General features: G+C 43.1%; 1 protein-coding gene across 1 annotated transcript; it reads right to left on the bottom strand.

Moving 5' to 3' along the window:
• Nucleotides 1-265: 265 nt before the first annotated feature.
• On the bottom strand, nt 266-24979 carry LOC150040319 (ubiquitin-like modifier-activating enzyme 1). Its single transcript, XM_090327327.1, has 25 exons — nt 24917-24979; nt 24721-24776; nt 24468-24636; nt 24244-24378; nt 23097-23203; nt 22776-22866; nt 22549-22681; nt 19869-19966; nt 19612-19758; nt 19296-19472; nt 19080-19184; nt 18915-18995; nt 18499-18654; nt 9813-9978; nt 9486-9682; nt 7320-7384; nt 5070-5265; nt 4327-4401; nt 4031-4220; nt 1957-2045; nt 1696-1788; nt 1386-1577; nt 834-935; nt 636-736; nt 266-499 (listed from the first exon to the last, which is right to left on the bottom strand). Exons 1-25 carry the CDS (start codon nt 24935-24937, stop codon nt 364-366), a joined length of 3078 nt encoding a protein of 1025 aa, XP_090183453.1. The 5' UTR covers nt 24938-24979; the 3' UTR covers nt 266-363.
• Between the last annotated feature and the right edge of the window lie 984 nt (nt 24980-25963).

The following is a 25963-nucleotide window of genomic DNA, read 5'->3' as shown; positions in this document are numbered from 1 at the left end:
TATTGTCTCTATTTCTCAGCAGAAAGGGCAAAAAGAACAGTTGCCATATCCGACATTTCCATGGGTACAATCACATTTACTCTTCTTTGGTCTTGGAGTTGGGACGACTTCCATAGGATCAGCATGGCTTACAAAGTTCTACCGTGACCCCCTCCCAAGGAAAAGACCCTTCTGCTTCCCTCAAAAAAAAAAAAAAAAGGACACACCACAGGCAGGTAACCATTTATTATGCTTACCGATTTGGAACCAACAGAAAGCTGTACAGAAAAGAGCTCTTAGAAAGAAGACAGATGGGCTTGGGTAGGACCAACTTTTATTAAAGAAGGAGGGACCTGGAAGTGAACTGATAGGGTTCCGGGAAGATCAGCGTATGATGTATCGTACATAAGGGACTTCGATGTCCTCTCCACTCTGGTTATTGCAACACAGCTCAAGTACCAGGGTCCGGACGTGGCGGCCAAGGTCTTGCTTCGAAACAGAGCTCACGATCTGGGTCATCCTGAGTCAGACAGCAGAAGATCAACGCAAAAATCAAAAGGTAGAGCAAAGAATTCCGTGAACCACTCTGAGTGGTACAGATGGAACCTCAGAATACTACAGAAGGCCTCCTCCTCCCTGCCCGGATACCAACTCACCGCTGATTCAACCGTTCCTTAAGCTTGGTAGCTGGCATAAACATGGAATAGAGCATAGACACACCTTGGGATAGCATGGTGATCTCCAACCTGTGCTCCTTCTGTGGAGAGGGGGAAAAGAGGAACAGTGGTTTCCGTGAGATGGACAGCACACAAGTGCTATCCCAGAGGTGGCACATGAAGGAGAATGAGCCTTACCTTAAAGTACTCTAGGAACTGCTTCAAGGTCATCTCCTCACCATTGGGCTGTATGCCTTGTACCTCAAAGCGATCCCACAAAGTCCACTCGTGCTCATAGTACTGAGGGACAAACAGGTGTGACAAGGGGTTACCCTAAGTGGCCCTACCATCTTATAGTGGGATCAGTCACACCCCTTTCCTTTCTCCAGAACCTTTTCATTTTCCATCCCTTATTCCAAGCAATTGAAAGAAACTCCTATAGTGACAAGAATGGTCACTCTTTCAGTCACCTAGCAGTTGCACTACATTTTCACTCAGTTACCTCCTCCTTTTTATTCAAACACAGTAGTCCAGACTTACTGTCCATAAAGGTATCTGAGGCGTGAGATTGATGAAGTGGGCTCCGCACACATATTAAAACTGCATTGCAAAAGGTCTAATATCCTGTTCTCAGGCCTAGAAGTGGTTAACTGAAATCACGCTCTTTCTCTCCTGTCTCTCTGAACCACCAAGAGACTTCTAGGAAATGACGGGTAAAATGGAAAGTGTTTAGGCTGACAGCCCTCCTACCCGGTGACGTGGAGGAGGAAGGGGTGCAGAGAAGCTGAAGAAGGGCAGGGCCAAGTTGATGAAACCGTTTTTATAGGACTCAAGCCGCTGGTGTCCCTGGACCACCTTGTACAACTCCAGACACACAAGGCCAACTACAGCTGCTGTGGTGGTGGCAATGGCAGGGATGATCTTCCCTGCGATCAGCTTGCTCTGTGTGTGAGAAAGGACAGGATCAGGAGAGATCATGGTTCAGAGAGGACAGAGTCTGTGCGAGGCAAGAAGTGTGGGAAACCCCAGCTTGGCAAGATGGGATCTGTACTGTCTTCACCTTATGCCGGTCTGCCGGGGAGATGTCATAGTTCTCTGCCCGAAGGTTGGATGCAGCCAAAATGAAATCCATGTGGAAGTTACTGTCATCATCCTGTTGGCAGTGAAAGAGACTTCTGTAGCCTTTGAGGAAGACAAACGTCTCCCACCCCAATTATATGCAAATACAGTGAACAACTGGGTTCCACCACAGGCCTAGACTCTTGAAAGACGTGGTGCATTTAACAACCCTCCTGTGCATTCCAAGACCCCTGTCCAGTACCTTTTCAAAGTCAATAGGACACATCTTGAATCCAGGGAGCATAACTGGACTTGGAAGGGTGGCCATGAGCTTTTCCAGGTAGACATCATCTGCGGAATGGAAGGGAAATACCGTCAGTACTGTCAAAAGCACCCAAGTGTCTGAAGTAGAAGGATAATCCAGGGAGGAGCAGTTATTTGGGCAGATAAAAATCTTGCAAAAGACAGGAATTCTTGAACAGAATAAACAGAAGGAGAGAGAAAACCACCCGACCAAAAGGACAACAAGAAATGGTTGAGGCCAGGTGCTGGTGGCTCACGCTTGTAATCCTAGTGACTCAGGAGGCTGAGATCTGAGGACTGCAGTTTCAAGGCAGCCCAGAGTATTACTGAAGTCTGTAAGACTCTTCTTATCTCCAATTAACCACCAGAAAACTGCAAGTGGTGCTGTGGCTTAAATGGTAGAGCACTATCCTTGAGCTGAAGAGTTCAGGGAAAGTGCCCTGGCCCATGGTTCAAAACCCATGACCCACCAAGAAAAAAAAAAAAAAGACGATTTCATTGTCAGAATCACAGATAGATGCGAGCTAACCCAGAAGGCTGTGTGGAACTGAGGTGTTAAAACCCATGCAGAATTAATCAAGGGAGCAAAGTGAACAAAACAATGAGACTACGCCTTAGATGTACAAGTATATGCAATTTTATGTAATTCTATTACATGCATACAGGAGACTACTACTTAGCCTTACCAGGCTAACGTGACTTCTAACACTGAGAACAATGATATGGACAAAGTCAGTAGGGAGTGGGTCTCCCTGACATCTGTCTAGGCACAACTGAGTCTACTTTACTATGTGAAATTAGCAAGACACACGAAGAAAGATCCCAGTACGATTTCACTTACATGCCACATCGAGATTCAGGGAACTGACATACACAGAAAGCAGAAGCAAGTTTCCAAGGACAATGAGAAGCAGAACATAGAACAAACCGTTTAATGGATATACAGTTTTCACTGTGTAAAAACATGAGAGAAAGCCCAGAACCCTGTCACACAGAAAATGTTGATACATTTGACACCGGTGAATACAAATCACGTAGAATTAAGAGCCAGGTAGAAAATCATATGTGTTTTGACTGAAGTAAGAACAAAGAATAAGAAATGGGAAATGTAAAGGAGAATTTCAAGTGAATTCAAAGAAAATGTAAGTGAAGCACTGGAATTGGAAAAATGGGGAAAATTCTGAAGAGCGAGATACAGTCGAACAAGAGCAGGGCTAAGGGATAAAATGATTGTTTACTCAAGAAAATGTAGAGAGGGAGAAACATGTGGGGGAGATGTATGTATTGAGGTAACACAGAAAAGAATGTCAGGAGCCAAGGTACTTGGGAAAGGAAACGTGGAAGAACGCAGGCTAGTGAAAAGTACAAGAGATAAGAAAGGCAAAGAAGAAAGAAAAGGAGTAACCTGATAGTTAATGATGGGGAAAGAGGGACACAGGGATGAGAGATGAGATGAAGGATATTACCATGTGAAAAGCATACAGAGAGGCACGTTTCGGGGTAGATGTGCAGACAGGAAGATGGGAGTGATCTGCAAGCACACACACCCAGCAAGGTATCAAGCAAGGGATCAGCCAAAGCACTGACCACAATCATCTTCCTTGCATTCCTGAAAAGAAAATTTCAAGGAGAAACACAGGAAAGAACACATAAAGAGGCCAATGCTAAGACAACAAGGAAAGAACATGCTAGACTGGTGTGGTCATGACTTAATTCCAGCACTTTGGACTCTAAGGCCGGGGGATTCTAGCTTTGAGTCAGCCTGCAACTCAAAAACAAGTTGGTCCAGTTTCAGTTCTCTTGCAATATTACAGTGGGAAACAACAACAACAAACCAATGGGAGTTTACCTCTACCAATTTGATCCTTCCCTTCTATAGAAACAACATGAGAGGCTCAAGGAGAAGGGTGTATGGAGAAAGCATGGCCACAGCATTGTAGAACATGACCCATGGCAGAAGACTACTGAGGAGGTTTAGATAAGATGGGACAGGTTAGCTTGTGACTTCCGGACAAGGGTCCAAACACGCTCACCAACAGAAGCACTGCTGCTCTGCAGCTCCTGGTCAGAAACATGGATCTTGATGCCAGACTTGGGGGTAAACGTGGGGACCTGAAGGGACTGTATGAACGTGGCCACGGCAGCACGGTCCCGAGAACCTGTCAGTCCATACGTCTGGGCGAACAGGTTGGCAGCGGCCATCACATAGTCCAGATGCAGGGTCTGGGGGAGAAAGCAGCATAATCTAGGATGCACAGTATCTGCCCACTTCTCTCCCATCCAACTGCCACTAGATGCTTGGTGGCCCCACTGGGGGAGAGGGACTTACGTTATTCACATCAAAGATGAGTGGATGGGGACAGCGTTTGGGCCCAGACCAGAACAGCGCTCCTGAGCTTGAAAGCTATGAGAATACAAAGTTTGGGTGGGGGAGGGGTGTTTGTTGTTGCTGGATTCTATTTCTTACAGGTTACTTAAGAGAAGACTCTAGGAATCCTGACTTGTCGTCTGGTTCCTTGATGTCCAAACTCACTATTTCTAGCTCTTCTTACGGGGTCGCACACACACAGCTTGTTAACAAACTCGAGGACTTGTTATTTTGTGCAAGTACTTACCACTAGGCCAAACTCCCAGCCCTAATCTTAATAAATGGAAATAGATCTTCATAAATCTCCTTTGAGATCAACATTCATCACTCGATTGATCTGGACATGTTGGTATGGACAGGAAATGTACAAGGCTCAAATGCAGCTGAGACCAGATTACACACACACACACACACACACACACACACACACACACACTCACCTACCTGTTGTCTGTAACTTAAAAATGCCTCAACTATACCATGGACAGCTCTGTTAATGAAGCATGATCCAGCCCTCACTAACATGCATTGAAAATGATGGACAGGGCAGGGAAAGCCCTATTTGAGCACACAGGACAAAACCGTGTATTTACAGAAAGCACCAGCTTAAATAATCATGGTCCTACGGAGGGTAGCAGCATGATTGCCTTGGTCCTCTTTCCTGGAAATGGTTACGATTAAGATACACAAGAAACATCCCATACCTGGTCAGGAGGGAAGTTGAACAGTAACTGCTGGATGTTGTCGGAATACTGGGTGTGCCAATGCTGGTAGGCCCATGTCACACAGTCAGACCAGTTGTGGGGCAACTGCAGCACCAAGCTGCGCTCTACTACCTCCAACACCTCCAAAGGCTGGTTCCCTGCCAGATTCAGCGTCTGATCCACAAACTTCGAGTCCCTATCAAAGGTTTGAGAAAAAAAATAGCTCTTGCAATGATAGTCACACATTTCTTCATTCAGAACATCGGTTACTATAGCGTCAAATTTCCAATGTTGCTCAAAATACTCCATAAACAAAAAAATGAAAGAAATGCTAACCTATGAATTCAATGAAATGAATAGTCTCCCACTACCAAACCAAACAGAATTATATGAACATCATCAAAGTTACAGACACCATTCTCTGACAAAAACACAGAAACATTCTCAAGGAAATTTTAGAAAATAAACACACTGACAAGATCATGTGCTATGCATGACTTATTTGGGATATCTTCCAGAGATGCAAGGATAATACCAACGAATAAACAGAATCAGATCGTCAACATAATACCAACTAATAAACAGACTCAACAGGTCACCAGGCACAAAGCATGTAATCATATAAATTCTTGAAGAAAATAATGGCCTTGATAAAATTCAACATTATTTCACAATATGAGCTTTAAAGAAAGTAGGAATAGAAGGATTATCTCTACATGTCATTATCTGGTAAATCTACAAAATCTACAAAGTCTCTAGCCAACAACATTCTACACTGAAGAAGCTACTGAAAGCAATTCCTCTAAACCCCTGAACTCTTCCACTACTCTGATTGTTCTTAGAGTAAATAACAAGGCAAGAGACATGTAATAAACAGAAATAGGAAGGAAAGAAGTCAAGTCATCCCTGTGTGCAGATATGATCCTATACCTCGGAGTTCCTTCAGAGGCCCTCAAAAACTCCCACATCTCATCCACATTATGGGCATGGTTGTAGCATACAACACCAACACAAACCAATTAGCAGTACTTACAAATTCACAACAAAAACTGAAAAACTTCAAAAAGAAAGGAACAAAAGTATGAGAGGCTGCAAAGACTGCTATGTTCATGGATAGCCCAAAGTAGTTCAAGAGGTAGACTCCCTGTGTAGCAAACAGGAGTTTCAAGCCAAGTATGGCGAAAAAGTAACAAAAACTGAAAAGGATAAACACACAGAATTTAAAAGATGATGCACAAATGGCCAATACACACATACAGAAATGTCAATATCCCTAGCTATAAAAAATGCACAGCAAAGATGGGGGTGCCTGTAGTCATACATACTCAATAGTTCACTAAAGTCAATGAGATTCTTATCTCCAATTAATCACCAGAAAACCAGAAGTAGTGCTAAACAAAAACAGCCTGTGCCTAGTATCCTAGCTACTGGATACTATGCTTGACTGGAAGAGTACCATGCCAGCCATGAGTAAAACAGCAGGCTTTGGGTTCCAAACTTAGTACCAGTACACACACACACACACACACACACACACACACACACCCTAAAGACAGAGCTACCATATGATCCTACCTGACACGCTATTCTTAGGCATGTGAGTCAATGTAAGACAAAGTTCCAGAGAGATACTTTCACACTGCTATTCAGCAGAGCAATATTCACAACAGCCAAACTATACTTAATCAACCTTTGTGCCAACAATTGGTAACACAAGCAAATGGGGTATAAAATGTAATTATCTGGTCATGAAGAAGAATGAAAAGAACAGAGCTAAAATAAGAAAATACTATTGCTACAGTAGTAGTAGTGATTATTACTACAATTAATAATGTGACTTCAATTTCCAATAAGGACTGATGACAGGGGAGGGGAACTAGGAAGCAGAAAGAGTAGGAAAAGAAAGAGTGATACAATTAATGTGTACACATGTATACACAGAACACAATATGATGCACATGTATATACAAAATACACGTGTATATTTGTGTATGTACATACATAGAAACATATACACATACATAAATATGGTGTATACATATGCCTATGAATATGTAGGTATTAACATATGTGATGCAATAACAATGGACACCTAAAAAGGTAGGGAGGCTAGAAGGGAGGGGGGTTAATAGAGTATAGTGGGGAGGAGTGAATTTGATCAGTATATGTGCTCACGATGTGTAGAAAAAAAAATAAAAATGGTTATTGCTGAGTATGCCAAAGATAAGGAGAAGAATTTTGATGACGTACATGAGGTACTGGTTAACGATTTCTGCCGGCTTCTTGAAAAGTCCTTCAAACTCGTCCCGAGCCCACTGCAGACAGAGCAAACAGAATTATGCAGTGTACTGGCTGACCATATATACTGCTGTAGCTATCACAAAGACCATCAGGAAATGGCTAAGAGGAAAAGCACACATTACTTCTGGGTAGGAGATCACAGAAATCTCTCAAACACAGTTCCCAAAATAAATTTCCCTCATATCTCACCTGCAACTTAAAAAACAAAAATAAAAAAAAACAATGACCTTGACCTGCACAAGTATTTACATGTGAAAACATAATAACTGTTTTATCGTAAGCACATCAATGAAAAAAGAAAAAATACCAACACTGATAATCAACTTTTACAGTTCCTGGGCTTTGTGCAGGAGATAGGACAGAAATTTGTATGTGGCTTATTTTAGGAGGTGTCTAAGATTTACACAATTACTGAAGCTGGCAGCTCTAGGCTCTGCATATTCAGACTCAAGTCCAGTTCTCCCTACATTACCTGCCTCTGTGACTTCAGCAGGTGTCCAGGAAACAACCAGGCCTCGGTCTCTTTTAAAAATAACAACTGCAGGGCCAGGAGTTTGGTTCACTGTTAGAGTGCTTGCCTAGCATGCAAGAACACTGGGATTTAATACTACATACACAGAAAAGCCGGATATGTTTCAAGTGGTGGACAAAAGCTTTGAGGAAAGCCCAAGGGCAGTGCTAATGCCCTGAGTTCAAGCTCCAGGACTGAAAATTTTTTAAAAAGAAAGAAAGGAAGAAAGTCCTTAAAATAACATTTGCCCTGGGCCAGGAGTTTGGCCAAGTGATAGAGTGCCTGCCTAGCGGTAGTGACTGTCAAGCAAGCACAAAGACCTAGGTTCAATTACTCAGTACCACATACTTAGAAGAAAATAAAAACCAGAAATAGTAGAGTTCTATTCTTCAGAAGGGCCAAGGACAGTGCTCAGGGCCTGAAGTCTAAGCCCCAGGACTGGCAAAAAATAAAACTTGCCACAGTATAAATATGCCGTATGTCTATGGATAGATGACATACACTGAATGTGAATTGCACATATAGAAACTGGGATGACAGACCAACTGCTGAGTAAATTTTCAGCAACACTTAGAAAATCTAAATGTGTATAGGAAATCTTTAAAACAGTAAAAGGAATAAAGGTACCACAGCATTAGCTGTTTGTAAGGATGAGATCTGGAGCTAGCATAAGCACAGTTTTATGGTCCCATTTCAACAAACATCTGGATGTGATGGCACACTGTGACCATGCAGCTAAGACAGAAATCAACAGAAGGATCCAAGTCATACCCAGGCTCAGAGTGAAGCAAAAATTGAGACCCTGCCTCAAAACAAAGCAGAGCAAATGAGACTGGGAAATAGAGGTCAACACATGCCTCATAAGTACAAAGTCTCCCCAATTCACAGGCCACAACCACCAAAAAGAGAGAAAAATATTCTGAAATTTATTTGTAGTAGAAAAGCACTGAATGCATGGAAACATCCTCAATCTCCAAGCTGGGTACCACTGGCTCACACCTGTAATCCTAGCTACCCAGGAGGCTGAGAGCTGAGGATCATGGTTCACGGCTAGTCTGGATAGGTACATTCATGGGACACTTAGCTCCAATAAGCTACTCAGAAAAAGCTCAAAACGGCCCTGTGCCTAATGTGGTAGAACCTAGCCTTAAGCACACAGAGGCTCAGGGACAAAGCACAGGCCCTGAGTTGAAGCCCCAGAACTGGTAAAAAAAAAAAAAAAAAAAAAAAAAACAACAACAACAACAAAAAAAACCTCTCAAAATATCAACATTCTCTATTTTCAGATATACAACAAATTATATCTTTTATATACTTTCAGACAAGAAAAATGGGGAAAAAAATAGAGAGGGCTTGGAGATGTGGCATGAGAAGGAGGTAAAATCCAAGGACCCAAGATGAAACCCCAGTACCACTCAAAAAACAAACACCCACAACTAAAGAAAATAATTTCTAAAATTTTAGGTTACCAGTGCAATCTCACAAATTTGAATAGTAAAACTAATAGTCATGGATTTTCCACATCTGAAGATAAAGGGCTTGGTCGCAAAGACATCATCCACCTGTCTACTATCACTTCCACCCCCATTCCTGAGCTTGTTTACCTGCAGGGTGTGCTCGATAGCATTGGGGAAGTTCTTCAGTGTGCAGATAGGGACAGACTTCTCAGGAGGGTCCTGGCTAGAACTGTAGGACTCAGTCAAGTAGGGGATGACCACCTGCACATTGCCCTTGGTGCCCAGAGTGCCAGATTCCAACAGAGGCTTGCGATAGTACACACAACGGCGGTCCACATATAAGCCTTCACGGAGGAGATAGAAGACAAGTATGCACACAGGAGGAACATTTGGGTGAGACAGGAAGACAACCATTCCTCCATGCCCTCTTTCACATCTCTGCCCTCATCCTAACCCACCAACCACCAAACTTACGAGCATCCACGTTGTCCAGAGCATTGGCCACACCATCCAGGTTTTGGAAGAAGTCATCATCATAGACATGCTCTGTGTCAGGGCCCACATGGTTCTGGTGGCTCATCACCCTGATGAGGGGATTAATCTGGCGCACTGCTGCTGCAGCCGTGTCAGACTTCAGTTTCTGGGTGGCAACAAGGAAACAGAGATGTTTCCCACTTACACTCTTATTCTTAGGGCAGATTTACCTAATGATGGTTCCAAGTTGACCAAGCTCCTGAGTAAGAGACAGCAATACCTAAAACAATGTCTCAAGATGGTGGCAGGAGGAGAGAAGAAAAGGAAACAACTCACACAATTAATCAATGGATCAGACTCAACACACCATCTCATGTTTCTGTTTTAGTTAATGCAACCCAGAGTTGTGTGACGTTCCCCCAAAGAAAACCAAAGTGGTAGTACTAGAATAAGCAGAATCCCCCCGAAACCCAAGTTACCACCCTTATTTGAGGTAAATTCTCCCTTCAAATGCTCTCTTACATTCTTATACCCATTCTGGGTCTTTGAACAAATGCACATTCCCAAGCAGCCTCCCCTGTCCACACTGCACAAGAGCACCTTCCATGTCACCTCTAATTTCTCTGTTTTGTTTCTCAGTAAGCTTTTGTACTTGTTGGAATCTAACAGTAAGTCTGTACCTAGTCACCATTATTTGTCTATTGCGGCAGTCAAACAAGTCTTAAAAAAAACAACAACAACTTCCAGAAGAAGTCTTATGTGTGCCCCGATGTGTATGAGTGCATGCTGGTCCTGAAGTAGGAAGCCAGGGGCTAGATCCTGTCATCCATGACATTTATTCCTTAAAGCTAGCATTCTACAACCAGAGCCACGCTTCTCCTTCTGGCTGTTAGGTGGCCAGATGGGAAATAGAATCACAGAGTTCCTGCCCAGGCTGGCTCTAAACAGTAATCACCAGGTTCAAGCTATGACTGCAGGAACAAGCCAGCAGCACATATCCCAGAAAGTGCTTTTGTTAGATGTGTACTCATTCTTGCCCAAATGATAAATTTAAACACAATACTAGAGAGTAGCTCATTCAAAGACGCAGTATGTAAGACACACACACATACGCATGTACACAGAAACAATATGATTCTAACGACTGTTTCATGGGATAATGAAAGGAAAGAAAACAATAGAGAGGATAAAGGGAGGGTGAATAAATTTCAAAAATCAGCGCCACTAGTCATGAATACTGAACAAAATAATCTTAATGAAAGAGGCCATGTCTGTGGCATAATGGCAGAGTGCTTGTGTAGCATGCATGAAGCCCTGGGCTTGCCTCCTCGATACCACATACACAGAAAAGGCTGGAAGGGCTCAAGTGCTAGAGCCCTAATCTTGACAAAGCTCAGGGACAGTGCCCAGGCCCCAGGGCTGGGGGGGAAAAAAAACCCAAAAAGCAACATAATGAAGGAAGTTGCTGACCAACATGGAGAGGGAGGTAGGAAAGGAGAAAGGAATGGACAGAACCATTCTGGTTAAAATGCAACATGTAGAGATTAGATGGTGAAACACTTGATCCAACAACTGATATGCCCTTTAAAATAAAAAGAAAGGAAAACAAACCTCAAACAGGCTCTTGGGGTTGGATACCTCTGAAAGATAAGAGGATAAAGGTACATGGTAAATGAGGATGAACTTGATCAAAGAATGCCTTTGTGTACTTAGGGAAACAGAACACAGAATTTCCCTGAAACATTTTTAGAAGGGTGGTGGGGAAAAAAGAAGGTGATGAAAGAAATCAGTGTGGCTTCTTAGCAGAAAGAACAGCGCTGGAGGAATTTCAATTCCAAACTTTAGACTCTATTACAGAGCTATAATTCTCAAAACAGCTTGGTACTGGCACAGGAACAGGCCTGAAGACCAATGGAATAGAACTGAGGAACCAGATATTAAACCACCTAATCTTTGACAAGGGAGCCAAAAAAATAGAATGGAAGAAAGACAGCCTCTCCAACAAGTTGTGCTGGCAGAACTGGTTAAGCACCTGCAGAAAACTAAAGTTGGATCCTTCTTTGTCAGCCTGCACTAGAATTAACTCCAAATGGATCAAAGACCTGGAGGTAAAAGCTGACACACTGAAAACTCTACAGGAAGGAATAGGGGATACACTAGGCCTCCTTGGCACAGGTCGAAACTTTCTTAATAAGGACCAAGAATCACAACAAATCAGAGAAAGGCTGGATAAGTGGGACTGCATTAAACTGCAGAGCTTTTGCATGGCAAAGGACATAGCTACTAAACTAATCAGGAAGCCTACAGAGTGGGAGAAGATCTTCACCAACCAAACAACGGACAAAGGCCTCATATCTAAAATATATCAACAACTCAAAAAATTGAATCACTCCAAAACTAACCTCCAAAGTAACAACCATCCCATTAAAAAATGGGCCAAAGACTTAAAGAGAGTCTTCTCTGAAGAAGAAACCAAAATGGCCTCTAGACACATGAAGAAATGCTCAACATCTCTGGTCATAAAAGAAATGCAAATCAAAACAACTCTAAGATTCCACCTCACTCCAGCTAGAATGGCCAGGATCAGGAAAACGAATGACAACAGATGCTGGAGGGGATGTGGCCAGGAGGGATCACTACTACACTGTTGGTGGGAGTGCAAACTCGTTCAACCACTATGGAAAGCAGTGTGGCAGTGCCTCAAAAGGCTAAACAGAGAACTCCCCTATGACCCAGCAATTCCACTACTTGGCATTTACCCAACCATCCAGAAACAAGGACATACTAAACCCACTAGCACAACAATGTTCATTGCAGCACTATTCACCATATCAAAGATATGGAACCAACCTAGATGTCCCTCAGTTGATGAGTGGATCAACAAGTTGTGGTATTTGTACACAATGGAATTCTATGCTGCTGTCAGAAAGAATGACATCGCCCCATTTGTCAGGAAATGGAAAGACTTAGAAAAAATCCTATTAAGTGAAGTAAGCCAGACTCAAAGGAACTTAGGCTCAATGGTTTCCCTCATTCGTCATAATCAGTAGAAACCTTGGGCTCTACTAGCAGAGATTTGCAATAGAGCAAAATCTTGATACATAAGGACATATAATGTGAAGCTAATTGAAAGGACCTTCAGGATAGTGAAACAAAAGCCATATAATGAATGAATGTTGTCCTTAATGTACTATGTTGTCTCTCATCTCCTTTGCTGTCCCTTGGTTATCTCATATTGGTATAATATCTCACTTTGTTATCTGATATATTGAATTTATTTGTATTTGGATATTTGAAATTTGATAGGAAGGGGGGAAAACCAAGACGTTTGGGGGGTGTGTGGGGGGGAGGGAAACGGGTACCAAGACATGTGAAAGGGTATCAATGTGTGTGAATTAATGCACCTTCTATCTGGCAAATATCATGTAACCCTTTTACTAATTACAATAAAAAAAAGAATAAAAAAAAAAGAAATCAGTGTGGACAAGATACACCGTATGCATGTAAGCTGATGGCACAATGGGAAATTCCCTAGTAGCACTAAACTATGGTAATAAAAATTAGCATATACTCGTTTGAAAAGTAACCTGTCACTGAATCACAGGAAACTTCCTGTAATTTTCTTCCAATTGACAAATGCAGTTTGAATGAAAAAACACTCACTATCTTAGGCTGTTGTGTCTTGGTGGTTCTGGGGTTTGAACCTATAACCTATATGAGCAAGTACAGCATGTGAGGCAATCCCCAGTACTTCCCGGTTCAGTCACATTTCACAAAAGGTCCTGGGTCCTGAGGCCAGCATGGACCACCATGCTTATAACTATACTCAAACCACTAAGACCTCACTATGTCAGGATTATTCTTTGAGATTAGAATCTCACTAACTTTATACCCTGTTGGCCTCCAACCTACGTCCTATCACTGTCCCCCACTATCTTCGATGTCACATCTGAGCCATCCTACATGACATCGCTATCATGTGGCCTCAGCAAGGGCTACCAACCAGGAGTCAGGATATACTTTGAGAACGTCTTCAGTTACTATGCAATCTTCGTGCCATTACAAAGCCTGGGAACGGCTATTTTGGCTCCCTTACCTATTCTAAACGTCTAGGTCCTAGAATGTAGCATTTAAAACAAATCAAGCAAGAGCAAGTGAAAGTAGCCTTTCCTAGAAAAGTCTGCTACAGCCTTACCATATGCCCATTTTTCTACTGTCCAAGAATCAAAGAAAATACATAGTGAGGAAGGAGTTATTAAAAGCTTGACAAGTCAGAGGAAGCAATATGATGCCAAAACAATAGGGAGCCAGCCTAGCTCTCCCACAAAAAGAGAGAATCAGGGAATCCCAGGAGCCAACTATCTTAAGAAATCAACAACTACAAATTTAAGAAGCAACAGATAAGTATACAAACCACAAAAGAAACACAGATAAATCTTATATAATTCAGGTAAAGCTTATATCCAACACTCTTAAAAAATCAGAAAGGTGAGGACCCAACCACCCCCCCCCAACCCCTTGCCTCCGAGATTCGGCTGATGCCGGGCAGGAAGCCCTGAATGCGAGCAAGCAGCAGAATCCAGATGCAGGAATCCCACACAGACTAGGCACAAACACCACAGACAATGGCTGAGACCAGATGGGAGGTGAACGACCCTTCAACACCATGGAGCAGCTCACAGCCAAACCCCCAATGAGTAAGTAGCCCACTGGCTTCCCCCAAACCCTCCTGGAAAGCAGAGCTGGTGGAGAGCTACAAAACTTAAACCCATACCCCACTCAACCCCACCCAAGAAAGATTGGCAAGTGGGGGGGGGCGCGCAAGAAATTCAGAATCATGTCCCTTCCTCCAACAGCCCCCTTCCCAGGCCTAAAAACAGGTGTGGAGGTGTTCCTGCTCACACCTGCTCAACAGCCTCCTCCTCCGCAGGCCACTGAAACTGGAGACTAAAAGGGGCTAAGACCCTGCAGTTCCAACCGTGGGTGGGGTTATGTGGAGGCACACCTGCTTCTGAGTAAGCCAACATTTAGTGGGGTGCTCTCCTGCCAGGAGCCTCTGGCAAGCCAGCACCAGGGGGACCTCCCAATCGAGTTACAGAAAAAAACACAGCCAAAAGCAATCCTGTACCTCTGACGGAAATCAGTGGTGCACTCTGCCCTAGAACGGAAAAACAGAAAGAGCTGGGAAAGTAACCGCGAAACACAGCGGGGGGAAATGGAGGGCAGACCAGCAAGGGCCGAACTTGCACTTTGAGAACCAGAAAGGCGTGGCTCCACCCTCAGATCCCACATCCTCAGCTGGGCCCTGCCCCTGGGAACAGGGCTGGAAAACTAGTAGTTGGGCTCGCTGAGACCACCTAGGTGCATAGCTGCACACAGCCTTAGGAACCTGAGGACACATCAGCAAATGCTGCAAGCTCAGATGCAGGCAGCAACAGAACTAATGTGGCTGAGAACCACACATATACACAGATACCCAGAACCATGAGCCCCAAGTAAAGACCATTGCCTACTGACCACAAAGCAAACTCCCACAAGGCGGCAGACATCACAGTGACAAATCATGAAATAGATAAACAATCAAAGTCCACACAAATACCAAAAGGAAACAAGAGTGAAGGAATGAAAGAACTGTCACCATCCAAAGAAATGACACCTGAAGAGACTTGAGACATGACTCTCTCCAGGGAGATACTGTGGGCATGACTAAAGAGATTAAAGCAGAATTTCAAAAACAATTCCTGGACCACACATGATGGGCTCAATGTCCACAATGCAAACTGAAAGCAACAGATTGACTGAGATGGAGTCCTATAGGACATTAGGAACAGAAGATAAAACACAAGCGCTAGAAGAGTGAGTCATCAGTCTGGAGAAATCTGTCAGAATTCAACAAAGAGAAGGCCAAGAATTGGCAGGCACAGCCAAGAAATCTAATCTTCCTATAATACAAATTGATGAGGGGGAGGAGTTTGAAACAAAAGGAATGCGACACTTATTCAGCAGAGAACTTCCCCAACCTCAAAAGGGAAAGTCTCACATTACTGAAGCCTTTGGGACGGCCCACAAAGCTGGCCACAGAAGGAACTCCTCCGGACATCTCATAGTAAAAAACATTAGACCTGAATATTAAGGAGCTGATCTTAAATGCCACTAAAACAAAGAAAGAGATATATACTACAATGGAAAAAAAATTTAGAATCACTGCAGACCTCTCCACACAAACCCTAAATGCTTGGCAAAATATCATCCATGTCCTGAAGACCAACAACTGTCAACCCAGACTGATATATGCAGTGCAATGCATTTACAATTAAGAGAGAAACAAAAATATTTCATTCCAAAGGGAAGCTGTATGAATATATGCTCAGTAAACCACCATCACCTATAAATCAGAAAACACAAAAGGGGAAAAGAGCAAGAGAGACACAGAAGGAAAAATAAATAATGACCAAGGACGCTAATCACTTTTCCATAACTTCCCTAAGTGTGAACAGGCTGAACAATCCAATCAAAAGACACAGAACAGCAGATTGGCATAAGAAACAAGACCCATCAATATGCTGCGCCAAGAGACCCACCTCACTGCCAAAGACAGAAACAAACTCCAAGTGAAAAGCATGGAAAAGAATTTTCTACCGCAACGCACTGTGCAAAAAAGCAGGAGTAGCAATCATAATCTTTGACCAAATTAACTTCTCAGTAAAATCAGTGCATAAAGGTAACGACGGCCACAACCCATTTGTATAGAATATTACAATTATAAACTTTTATTCCTCCAATGTGGGAGCACCTAAGTATATCAAGCAAACTTAAGTTACAGAACAAGGTAGACTCACACACAGTCATAGTAGGAGACTTCAATACACCACTCTCACCAAAAGACAGACCAAAAGCTAACCTAAATGACACCACAGCCCAGCTGGGCTTACCAGGGTATACTCACAGAGTCTTCTACCCAATGGCAAAACTTTATACATTTTTCTCAGCATCCCATGGAACACACTCCAAAGTAGATCATGTAATAGTACATACAGAAAACTTAGGCAGACACAAGAGGACTGATATAATCCCCTGCATTCTATCTGATCACAGTTGAATCAGACTAGTTCTAAACAACATAGTAAAGGGTAAAAAAAAAATTCATACACTTGGGAGCTGAACAATACACTTCTGAATGACTCCTGGGTTACAGAACAAATCAGAGAGGAAATTCAAAACTTTCCTGACTGTAATGACAATCAAGATACATCACAAACAGCAGTATTAAGGGGCAAATTTATTACACAAGGAGCCCATATTAAAAAGACAGGAGAAGCTCATGCAAACAACCTAAAGAAAGAAATTGAAGTGCCTAGAGGAGCAAGAAAAAGTTAATTCTGAAACAACTAGAAGGACAGAAAAAAACAAAAGTAAAATCAGAAATATCAGAAATTGAAATAATGTCTACCATACATTAAATTAATACAGCAAAAAGTTGATTCTTTGAAAGAGTCAACAAAATGGACAGACCCCGGGCAACATTAATCAAATAAAAAAAAAAAAAAGAAGAGGGGAGACTCAAATAGACAAGATTAGAGATCCTATGGGAACAATCACGACTGGTGGGAATGTAAACTAGTGGAGGTTTCTTAAAGAACTGAAAATAGACCTCCCCTATGAGCCCACCATACCACTCCTGGGCAACTAACCTGAGCATCATAACCCAGGACACCTGCTCAGTTATGTTCATCTTTGCACTGTTCACAATAGCCAACCAATGGAAACAACCTAAGTGCCCTGCTGCAGATGAACAGATACAAAAAATGTGATATATATACACACAGTGGAATTCTACATAGCCAACAGACAAGAGAAAGCAATGGCATTCAGTGGGAAGTGAATGAAGCTAGAGCAAATCATGTTGAGTGAGATAAGTCAAGACCAAAGGAACAAAAAGCACATGGTATCTTTAGTATGTGGATACTAGATTCAAACAGTACAAGAGCAATGACCCAATATTTGGGTACTCAATGTTGTGGACATGATCTTGGAGATATAAACATAACCACATTGGGGCAGAGAGTTTAGCCTAGTGGTAGAGTGCTTGCCTAGCATGCACGAAGACCTGGGTTCGATTCCTTGGTACCACATGCATAGAAAAAGCCAGAAATGGTGCTGTGGCTCAAGTGGCAGGATGCTAGCTTTGAGGAGGAACAATGCCCAGTCCAAAGTTCAAGCCCCAGGACTGGCAAAAAAAAAAGTGCTAAAATAATCATAACCACACAGACATAAAAATCTATGATGAGCTATATGCTCTACAGACATATATACTCTATAGACAATGTTTTATTACATAAATTAATATATACCTATGACATACAAACACTGATCTTAATTTTAATTATGTTCTAAAGTCTAAGTGCCAGTGATAGCATATAGAGATTCCCTTCTTGAATACTTGTTTATTAAACATGACCTTTGAAATATGAAGTAGAAATCAATGCTAATAAACTCTTTAATTTAAAAAAAAACTGACAAGTCAAAGAACATAAATATTCACTAGAAATCTGCCTAATTTTAGGTTGGAAGGCAAAAGAAAAGAAATGGGATTAAGGTTGGAAAGCAAGAGTAAATCTGTTATAAAGGGACAGGGATGGGAAACAAGAAAAAGAGAGCTAGGGAACTCTAATCTATCATCACTCACTGTGACATCCCAGGGACGGAAGAGAAACTGTCGGTTCAGATTGGACTTCTCAATGGTGTCCATGTCTGTAACTGTGATTTGCCCATCTTCCCCACAGCCGAGCCCAATCATGGCAAAGTTCTTGAGCAGCTCACAGCCAAGAGCACCTGCACCCACCTGGAAAGTAGAAAAGGGTCTAATCAGAATGAGTGAAGGCAACACAAGGCCTCCCACTACCATTCTCTTGCACTGCAGAGTTCCCAGAAGGTAAGATGCAGATCCTGGGGCCATAAAATCCCACGGCTGCCTGAGAGAGGAGTCATTGGGCAAGGGAAAGTAAAGGATGCTTCAGGCTAGAATCAAGACCAAAGCCCAGAAAGAATGGGTGGTCCACGATCAGGAGACGAAAACAATGAGGGGCCAACAGTGTCATTCACCAGGAAGTACTTCTGCTTGCCAAGCTTCTCTTGCAGGTCTGACCCAAATACAGCCACTTGTCCATCATAACGGTTCTGACGCTGGATCATGTGAAAAAAAGGCAGGTTAGTCAGGAGCTTTCCCAGAGATAGTCCCTCCCATCCTACTGCCTCTCACTGACATACCGGGAGACACCGGTCTTCCATGAAGGCTACTTTCTCCTCAGGGAGACATTCCAGGGCATCAAAATATAGCCACTGCCGGATGGGCATGAACTTTCCAGAACAGGCCTATGGAGTGAAGGCCATCCATCCAGTCAAAGGGACAGGCACAGGGAGATCACAAGGGTCAGGAGGGTGCCTGGATCACATCAAGACATGCCCTTCCCCACCCGTGCTGACCTTCATGACCTCCTGGGCAGCCAGGCCTCCAATGAAGGCATTCATGGGTGCCAAATCCCCAGCAGCCACATAGGACAGCTTCCGGATGAGATCTTCATCCAGATTTTCCTGCTGGACTGCCGGTGCAGCTTGAATATTCACAGCTTGTGCTAGGGCCACCAGTTCTGCTGCATCCTCCTGGTGGGTCAGGAAGACCAACAGAGAACCCCTCATATTACCATGGCAGTCGCAGTAGGGAGGAAGAGCAGAGGGAAGCACAAGCATGACAGAGCTTCAAGCCAGGGAGCCTGAATGGCTCTCCTACCCACCCGCCTACCTCATTGTGGGGCCGAGGTGCCCTGCTGTGTTGAGCACAGAACTGATGGAGAGCCTGGAAGCCAATGTGCAGCTGAGCAGGGCGAGAATACTTGGCAAAGTCGGTTACCACAAAGTCTGGATCTGCCAGTGAGGCTCCTAAGGACTTCTGTGGAAAGCGAGGTATTAAGACCAGAAGTGTGAAAACAAAACTAACCCATCAACTGGAAATGCCTAAAACACCAGCTTTTCTTCTAATCTTCACTTCCCCATACTCACAAAACCAATCTTCTGAGATACTTTCACTTGACTGACAATGCCTCCACGAATATAGTCAGAGAAGTTGGAGGTGTCACAGATACTAAACGTGTACGGACCTGGGGAAAAACAAAATATGGACAGACAACTGGTCAGATCATGCACTGTCCCTCTTTCCCTTGTAAATTCAGTGGCAAAATCAAGACAAGAACTGGACGAGCCATTTTGTCCTACCTAACCCATTACCAGTGTTCTTGACCAATTACTAATACTCAAACCATCTCCCATCTGATTGCATGCCTACACTATTGTTAGCACTTAAGAGGCTGAGGAAGGGGTATTATTTGATTTGAGGCCAGTGGGCCTATTCAGAGGGATGCTGTGTTAAAATGTTTACACCCACTAACCAGTAACAGCAACAACAAAAAATGAAGGCTAAGATTATGGTTCAAATGATAGACTGCTACGAAGGTATAGACTTTGCATCAAAAGTTTAGTATCAAGAAAGATAAGGAAACACACCAGCCAACACTCTCTCTTCTGCCCTGGATCTAGGCCAAAACCTACACAGACCACATGTATTAAGTGTCAGCCAGAAGGCATTCTGGTTGTGTCAAGCTTCTTCCCTCTCCAGTTTGACTGTCACCTTCAGACCTTGAGACCAAAAGACTATTCAGCTCAGACCCAAAGGGGCTTTTCCACATGCTCTTATGGTTCAGTACAAATGACAGTATTAGCTTTCTATTATATCCCCAACTGACCAAACATGACTCAAAATTCTGTCTTCTCAAAATTCATGTCTTTTCTAACCACAATCTAACATCTCACCTCCATTTCCCCTCACCACAGACTCTGTAGACATTGTTTCCTTACCAGCAGATGGAGCTCAACTCAAAGCCCCATCGCCCTGTTTCTCTTTAGCCATAACCCTTACCCACTCCAGTCCACAGAACAGGCCTTCTAATCCCAAGACTCAGATCAGACCCAGATGCATTCCTTAATAAGCAAACCTGACTCAGACAAGACCTCACTGACTCTCAGGCACCCTTCTTACTTCAATAAACAAGAACAGACGGGGCCCCAAATTTCCACTTTTGGCCCTTATCTTTCCACCTTAGCAACTACATCATAAAAAACACATCTCACTTTAGTAACAAGCACAGTTAAGCAAGAATCCTGAGATTGTAAACAAAGGGGATGAGATCTGAAATCACTGCCATATTACTGTCTAGGCACAGAAAACAGGAAGGCGGGGAAAGCCAAGTAAATTCCCTCTGGTTGAGACAGACCAAAGTGTTCAGTGCCTCAGTACCAGAGAACAAAGACAAGGAAGGGAGCCAAATTCAGGAAGAAAGACCCTATCTCAAAGAAAGCCAACCCACGAAAGAAGTTGAGACATGGTTTAGTGCAAGAGCATGGCACATATGAAATTCGAAAGACTCAAACATTAAAAGAGAGGCAGGGAGCGTTTCCTAGTAGTACAGTATCTGCCTAGAATGCAGGAAGCCCTATGTTTGGTTCCTCACTACCACATACCCAGACACAGCTGGAATTGGTGCTGTTGCTCAAGGGCGAGACTTGACAAAGCCCCAAATCAGAGCCTACACCCTAAGTTTAAGCAGCAGGACTGGCAAAAAAAAATAAGCAAAACAGCACCAACCAAAAAACACCAAACCAAATAAAAATGTACCCAATGAGAATACAAAACCACAAATGAGACCATTATGGTAACTCCTAAATGATAAGGGAAAAAAAAACAAAAACAGAAGCACAGCAGCAAAATCTCAGCAAAATCACAATACCTGGAAGGGGAGGGGGATGAGAAAAATAACTATCATTACAGAACAACACAGTAAGAATGAATGCGCAACATTAGCAATACTGGAATAAATCAATGAAGGAATGTTAGCAGTCAACCTAGAATTCCATTCCCAGAATAAAGGTCCTTCAGAAACCTACAACAGGCCAGAGAACAAGGATCATGAAGCAACTGATTGCATAGCATGCTTTTGTACCTGAATTTAAATTCCAGGATGACTACAAATGACAAAGAAAAGAGAGAAAAGAGAAGCAAAAAAGAGAGGCAAAAACAATCTCACATGTATTAGATCTACAAGAATTACCAGCAGACCCAACACAGGAAAAACGCCCAAGTCATCATTCCAGCAAACAAACATTTTTCATACTTCAATCTGGGTGAATAAAAAATAGCAAACTATGAAAATATTTGGGAGTGTGGTTAAAATACTTTCTTGGAAAAAACCTGAAGGTATAAAACCTGAATTTTTCACACCAAACAATAAAGAAGCCTATAGAAGCACTTTCTTGTGTCAAATTTTTCTGAATGTTCAGGCTTTTTGCATAAACACTTGTCCAATTCCAGATGCGTGTTAGTCTCAGTAAGAAAAAAAAAAGCAACAGTGATAAATGATTGCCCTGTAAAAAGGGAAGACAGACTTTACTGAAAAGAATATATCTATTAAAATTAAAACACAGAAAAGAAGGAATGGAAACACTAGTGGACATAAATTGTGAGTCTGCACCTCTTATTTTCTCAGTCATTTCCTATGAACCATCTCTAGATCTTACTCAGATTCCAGAAACACAGACTTCTCTCTTGGACTCTGGGACAGCCCACACCCAAGAATATGGTTCACCCTGGTTTGGTCCACCATTTCTCACCCCTACAGCTTTAGCATACCCAGCACTGTGATCTCTGTAGGATGGAGACCATTGAGTTCACTCATGCCCTGAACTTCTGTGAAGGACACAAAGTCGCCACTCTCAAACCCATGCCGAGATTCATCCAGGCAGGTGACAACTCCAGGATTATCCTGCTTGGAAAAGAATAATGTTCAGAGACAAGTTCAAAGTGCCTGTGGACAGGGAAGATGGTCATCGTGCACCTGCCAGGGCTGGCCTCCTTACCTTGGTGACCATAGAAACCATCGCACTGAGTGGTTGCTCCCCAGTGGAATCTACAAGAATCATTTCTTCTCCAAAATCACAAAAGAGTTGCCTGTAGAGGGAGATAATAGAATTAGACCATGAGATAGTGCCGAAGGTACTCTCTGGCCTATCAAGGCCCAGTGAAAGCTTCTAAACAACCTCAGCCATCACTGGTAGGAATCAGATGGCTCCTATGCCACACAGCAGGAATGAACAAGCAGAACTGGAAAGCTGGCTGGCTGATGAAGAGGGCCTGGGGATATGGTAGAATATGAAGACAAAAGAGGAGGAGGCACTCACCCAAATAGGCCCCTGGTGTCTGCCACCACCAGCTTGATTCCACGGTTATGACAGATCTCACCCACCTGCAGCTGATACTCCAGAGGAGAGTTGGTGAGAACCACCACCTGTAATGTCAAGAGGCTCAGGCTGAGGTTCTGACACTGGAGTGAGAGGGAGCAAAGGACTGAAGAGGAAGGCTGACAGGAAAGAGGGGAGGGTAGTGGGACAGATTTTGCCTGCTCAGCCTTCTTCTATAATGGAGGCCTTCGTAAAAGGGAAAATTAACCCCCACAAAACAGAAGAACAGAGTCTGAACAAAACTTTGGCAAATATGAACTGCCATCCCCCTACTACTCTGTTGAGCCACAGAGATGAATTTCCAGTCAAACCCTTGTTTTTCTACCAGTACACACATGTTCTACTTCTTAAGAAAATATTCTTCAGACATCATTTGTGCAAATTTCTCAATATCCTTCTGGATTCTATTTTGGAGTAGAATCTATTCTAATCTCTTTTAGAAGCCTTGGTGCATTAGTTCTCTCAGACCACCATAGGGTAGTTTATCCACTGATAAACACCCAAAGCATTCCTCTAAGCATTACACTTAATTAACAAACACCTGTAAGACACAACCCTCACCTCAACTCTCACAAAATCCCTACAAGGAAGACATTTTATTTTTCCTGTTCTGGGAAATTCAGGCAGAAGAGTTTAAGGGACTTTACTATGGCCGTATCATTACAAGAGCTCAAAAACTATACACATCAAGGCAGTTTGGCTGGTCCAGAGCTTGCTTCTGGTAATGACTATACACAGACACACTCATGCATCTCTCCCTGAAAATAAGTGAATGTACCAAAGACAAATGCAAACATGAATTTCATCCTCTATGTCTAGACAGACAAAAGGACCAACACATCTGAAAAAATTATCTTTAAAAGCAAATCTTCTTCTATAACCTGGCTCATGTAGTAGGGAACATACTGAATATCAAGGGAAAGAGATAATTCCAGAAGGAATGTGAATTGATTCAAAGAGGGAGAGAAGGAGAGGGAGATAGGGAAGAGAGAGAGGGCAGGGGAGAGAGGGAGCGATGGGAGGGAGGGAAAAGGAGAGAGGGAGAGAGAAAAGAAAATTATTTAAACAGGATGATGCTGTTTTGTACCTGGAAACCATTCAGGAAGTCTTCTATCAGGGGCCCAGTGTACGAGCTGACAGGCACATAGCTGTTGAGCTCAGCAAGACGGGGCTGGGATACTTCAGCTCGGTTTTTACCAATGTCTTCCTCGCGAAGGTAGAACTGAGGGTAGTAATAGGCAGGACTGAAATAGATGAAACTACTCTCATGATAGGCTGCAGCTTTATTAAGGGGAAGAGAATAAGAAGTACCTGTGAGGACAGGTCACTCCACTGGGCAGTCCCCGGGTCATGAAGGGTGACAGCCTTGACCCCTGCAAGGATGATATTCTTGGCAATTTCCACACCTAGTCCCCTCAGGCCAGATATCAGCACGCTGGATGTCTGGAGATGCTTCATTGCTTCATGACCCAGTACATACCTGCATAAATGTAAATCTCCCTGTTAAGATATATATACTCTGTGCCTCCTCCCACAGGTCAAATCCATCCCTGGAAACACTTACAGTTGCCGAGAGTAAAGACCCTCATCTATGTGTGTTTCACTGGCTTTTGAGATTTCCTAGGTGTGGAGAGAAACAGTTTCAGTGGAAATAAGTAATAGGAACTAGGGTAGAAGAATAGAATCGGGATGGAGGTGGTACAGCCCCACCATCCAATCAACCCATCCCTCATTCCAGTCTTCAGGAGGAAGATACTCACTTTGTTTGTTCCAGAGGCCATGGCGAACAGGACAGAGCATGCAGTGGAGCAGTCAGAATGCAGCTGGAATGAGATTCAGAAAATCAATGTTTCTTAGTGCTCTGCTGTGTAAGGGAGGATCACACTTGAGGCACACAGGAGCAGGCCCTTTCTATCCGGGGCCAAAGGACATGCTAGGAAATTTTTTATCTACTGATGTAGAACGGGAAGGCAATTGGACAATGCAGCCCCCAGAAGTTCACTAACACTGACTAGATCCACTACTGCAACTGTTTCTCTGACCACTCACACTGAACTCCTGTGAAGGCTGCCATCAAAAGCAGGGAAAAAAAATAAAAGCAGGGACAAGGCCCACATTAAGTTTACCTTTCTTTATGGCAGATTGGGACTAGAACCAGTGGGCTAAACGATGGTTTCCTAGGAACTGGTTGGAGAGGCAGTGGGTGGACTATGTCTCATGTCTGGTCCTTTGCAATGTTGGGGTCACTGGGAGACATTAAGGGTTATCCCAGGACCATGAAAAAGCAAACAGAATTGCACGAGAGACAAAATCAGAAATAGTGGAGCAAGAAATTCTATGTCCTTAGCTTTTGATTAGCAACATGGGAAGCCAGAAGTAATGAAAATCAAATAATACAGCAAGGATGATTTTTATATTCATCAGAGTACTTTTCGAAAATCAAAGCCTGGCTGATCTCTGATGTCTGTCAGCTATACTCCTAGCTACTCAGAGGCTGAGATCTGAAGATTGCAGTTTGAAGTCCAGCCGAGGCAACAAAGTTTGTGCAATCCTCACCTGCAAGGAACAACCAAAGTAGCCAGCAGGGGAGCTGTGTGGTAAGTAGGAGGACACTGGCCTTGATCAAAAATTCTCAGGGTCAAAGCCCTTGTCCTGAGTTCAGGCCACAGGCTAGCACTAGAAACATGAAGGAAAGAAAAGAGCAAAGATGTAAGAAAAGAAGGAAGAGGGCAAAAAGAAGGAAGAAAGAAGGAAGGAAGGAAATGAAGGGAAAATAAATGCAATCCTGAAAAGCAAAAGGAGAACTT

This window comes from Megascapheus bottae, chromosome Y, assembly GCF_031878675.1.
Source record: "Megascapheus bottae isolate mThoBot1 chromosome Y, mThoBot2.hap1, whole genome shotgun sequence".
Taxonomy (NCBI): domain Eukaryota; kingdom Metazoa; phylum Chordata; class Mammalia; order Rodentia; family Geomyidae; genus Megascapheus; species Megascapheus bottae.
Note: the sequence above shows the minus strand (reverse complement) of the source record. Positions and strands in the feature narration are given on the sequence as shown.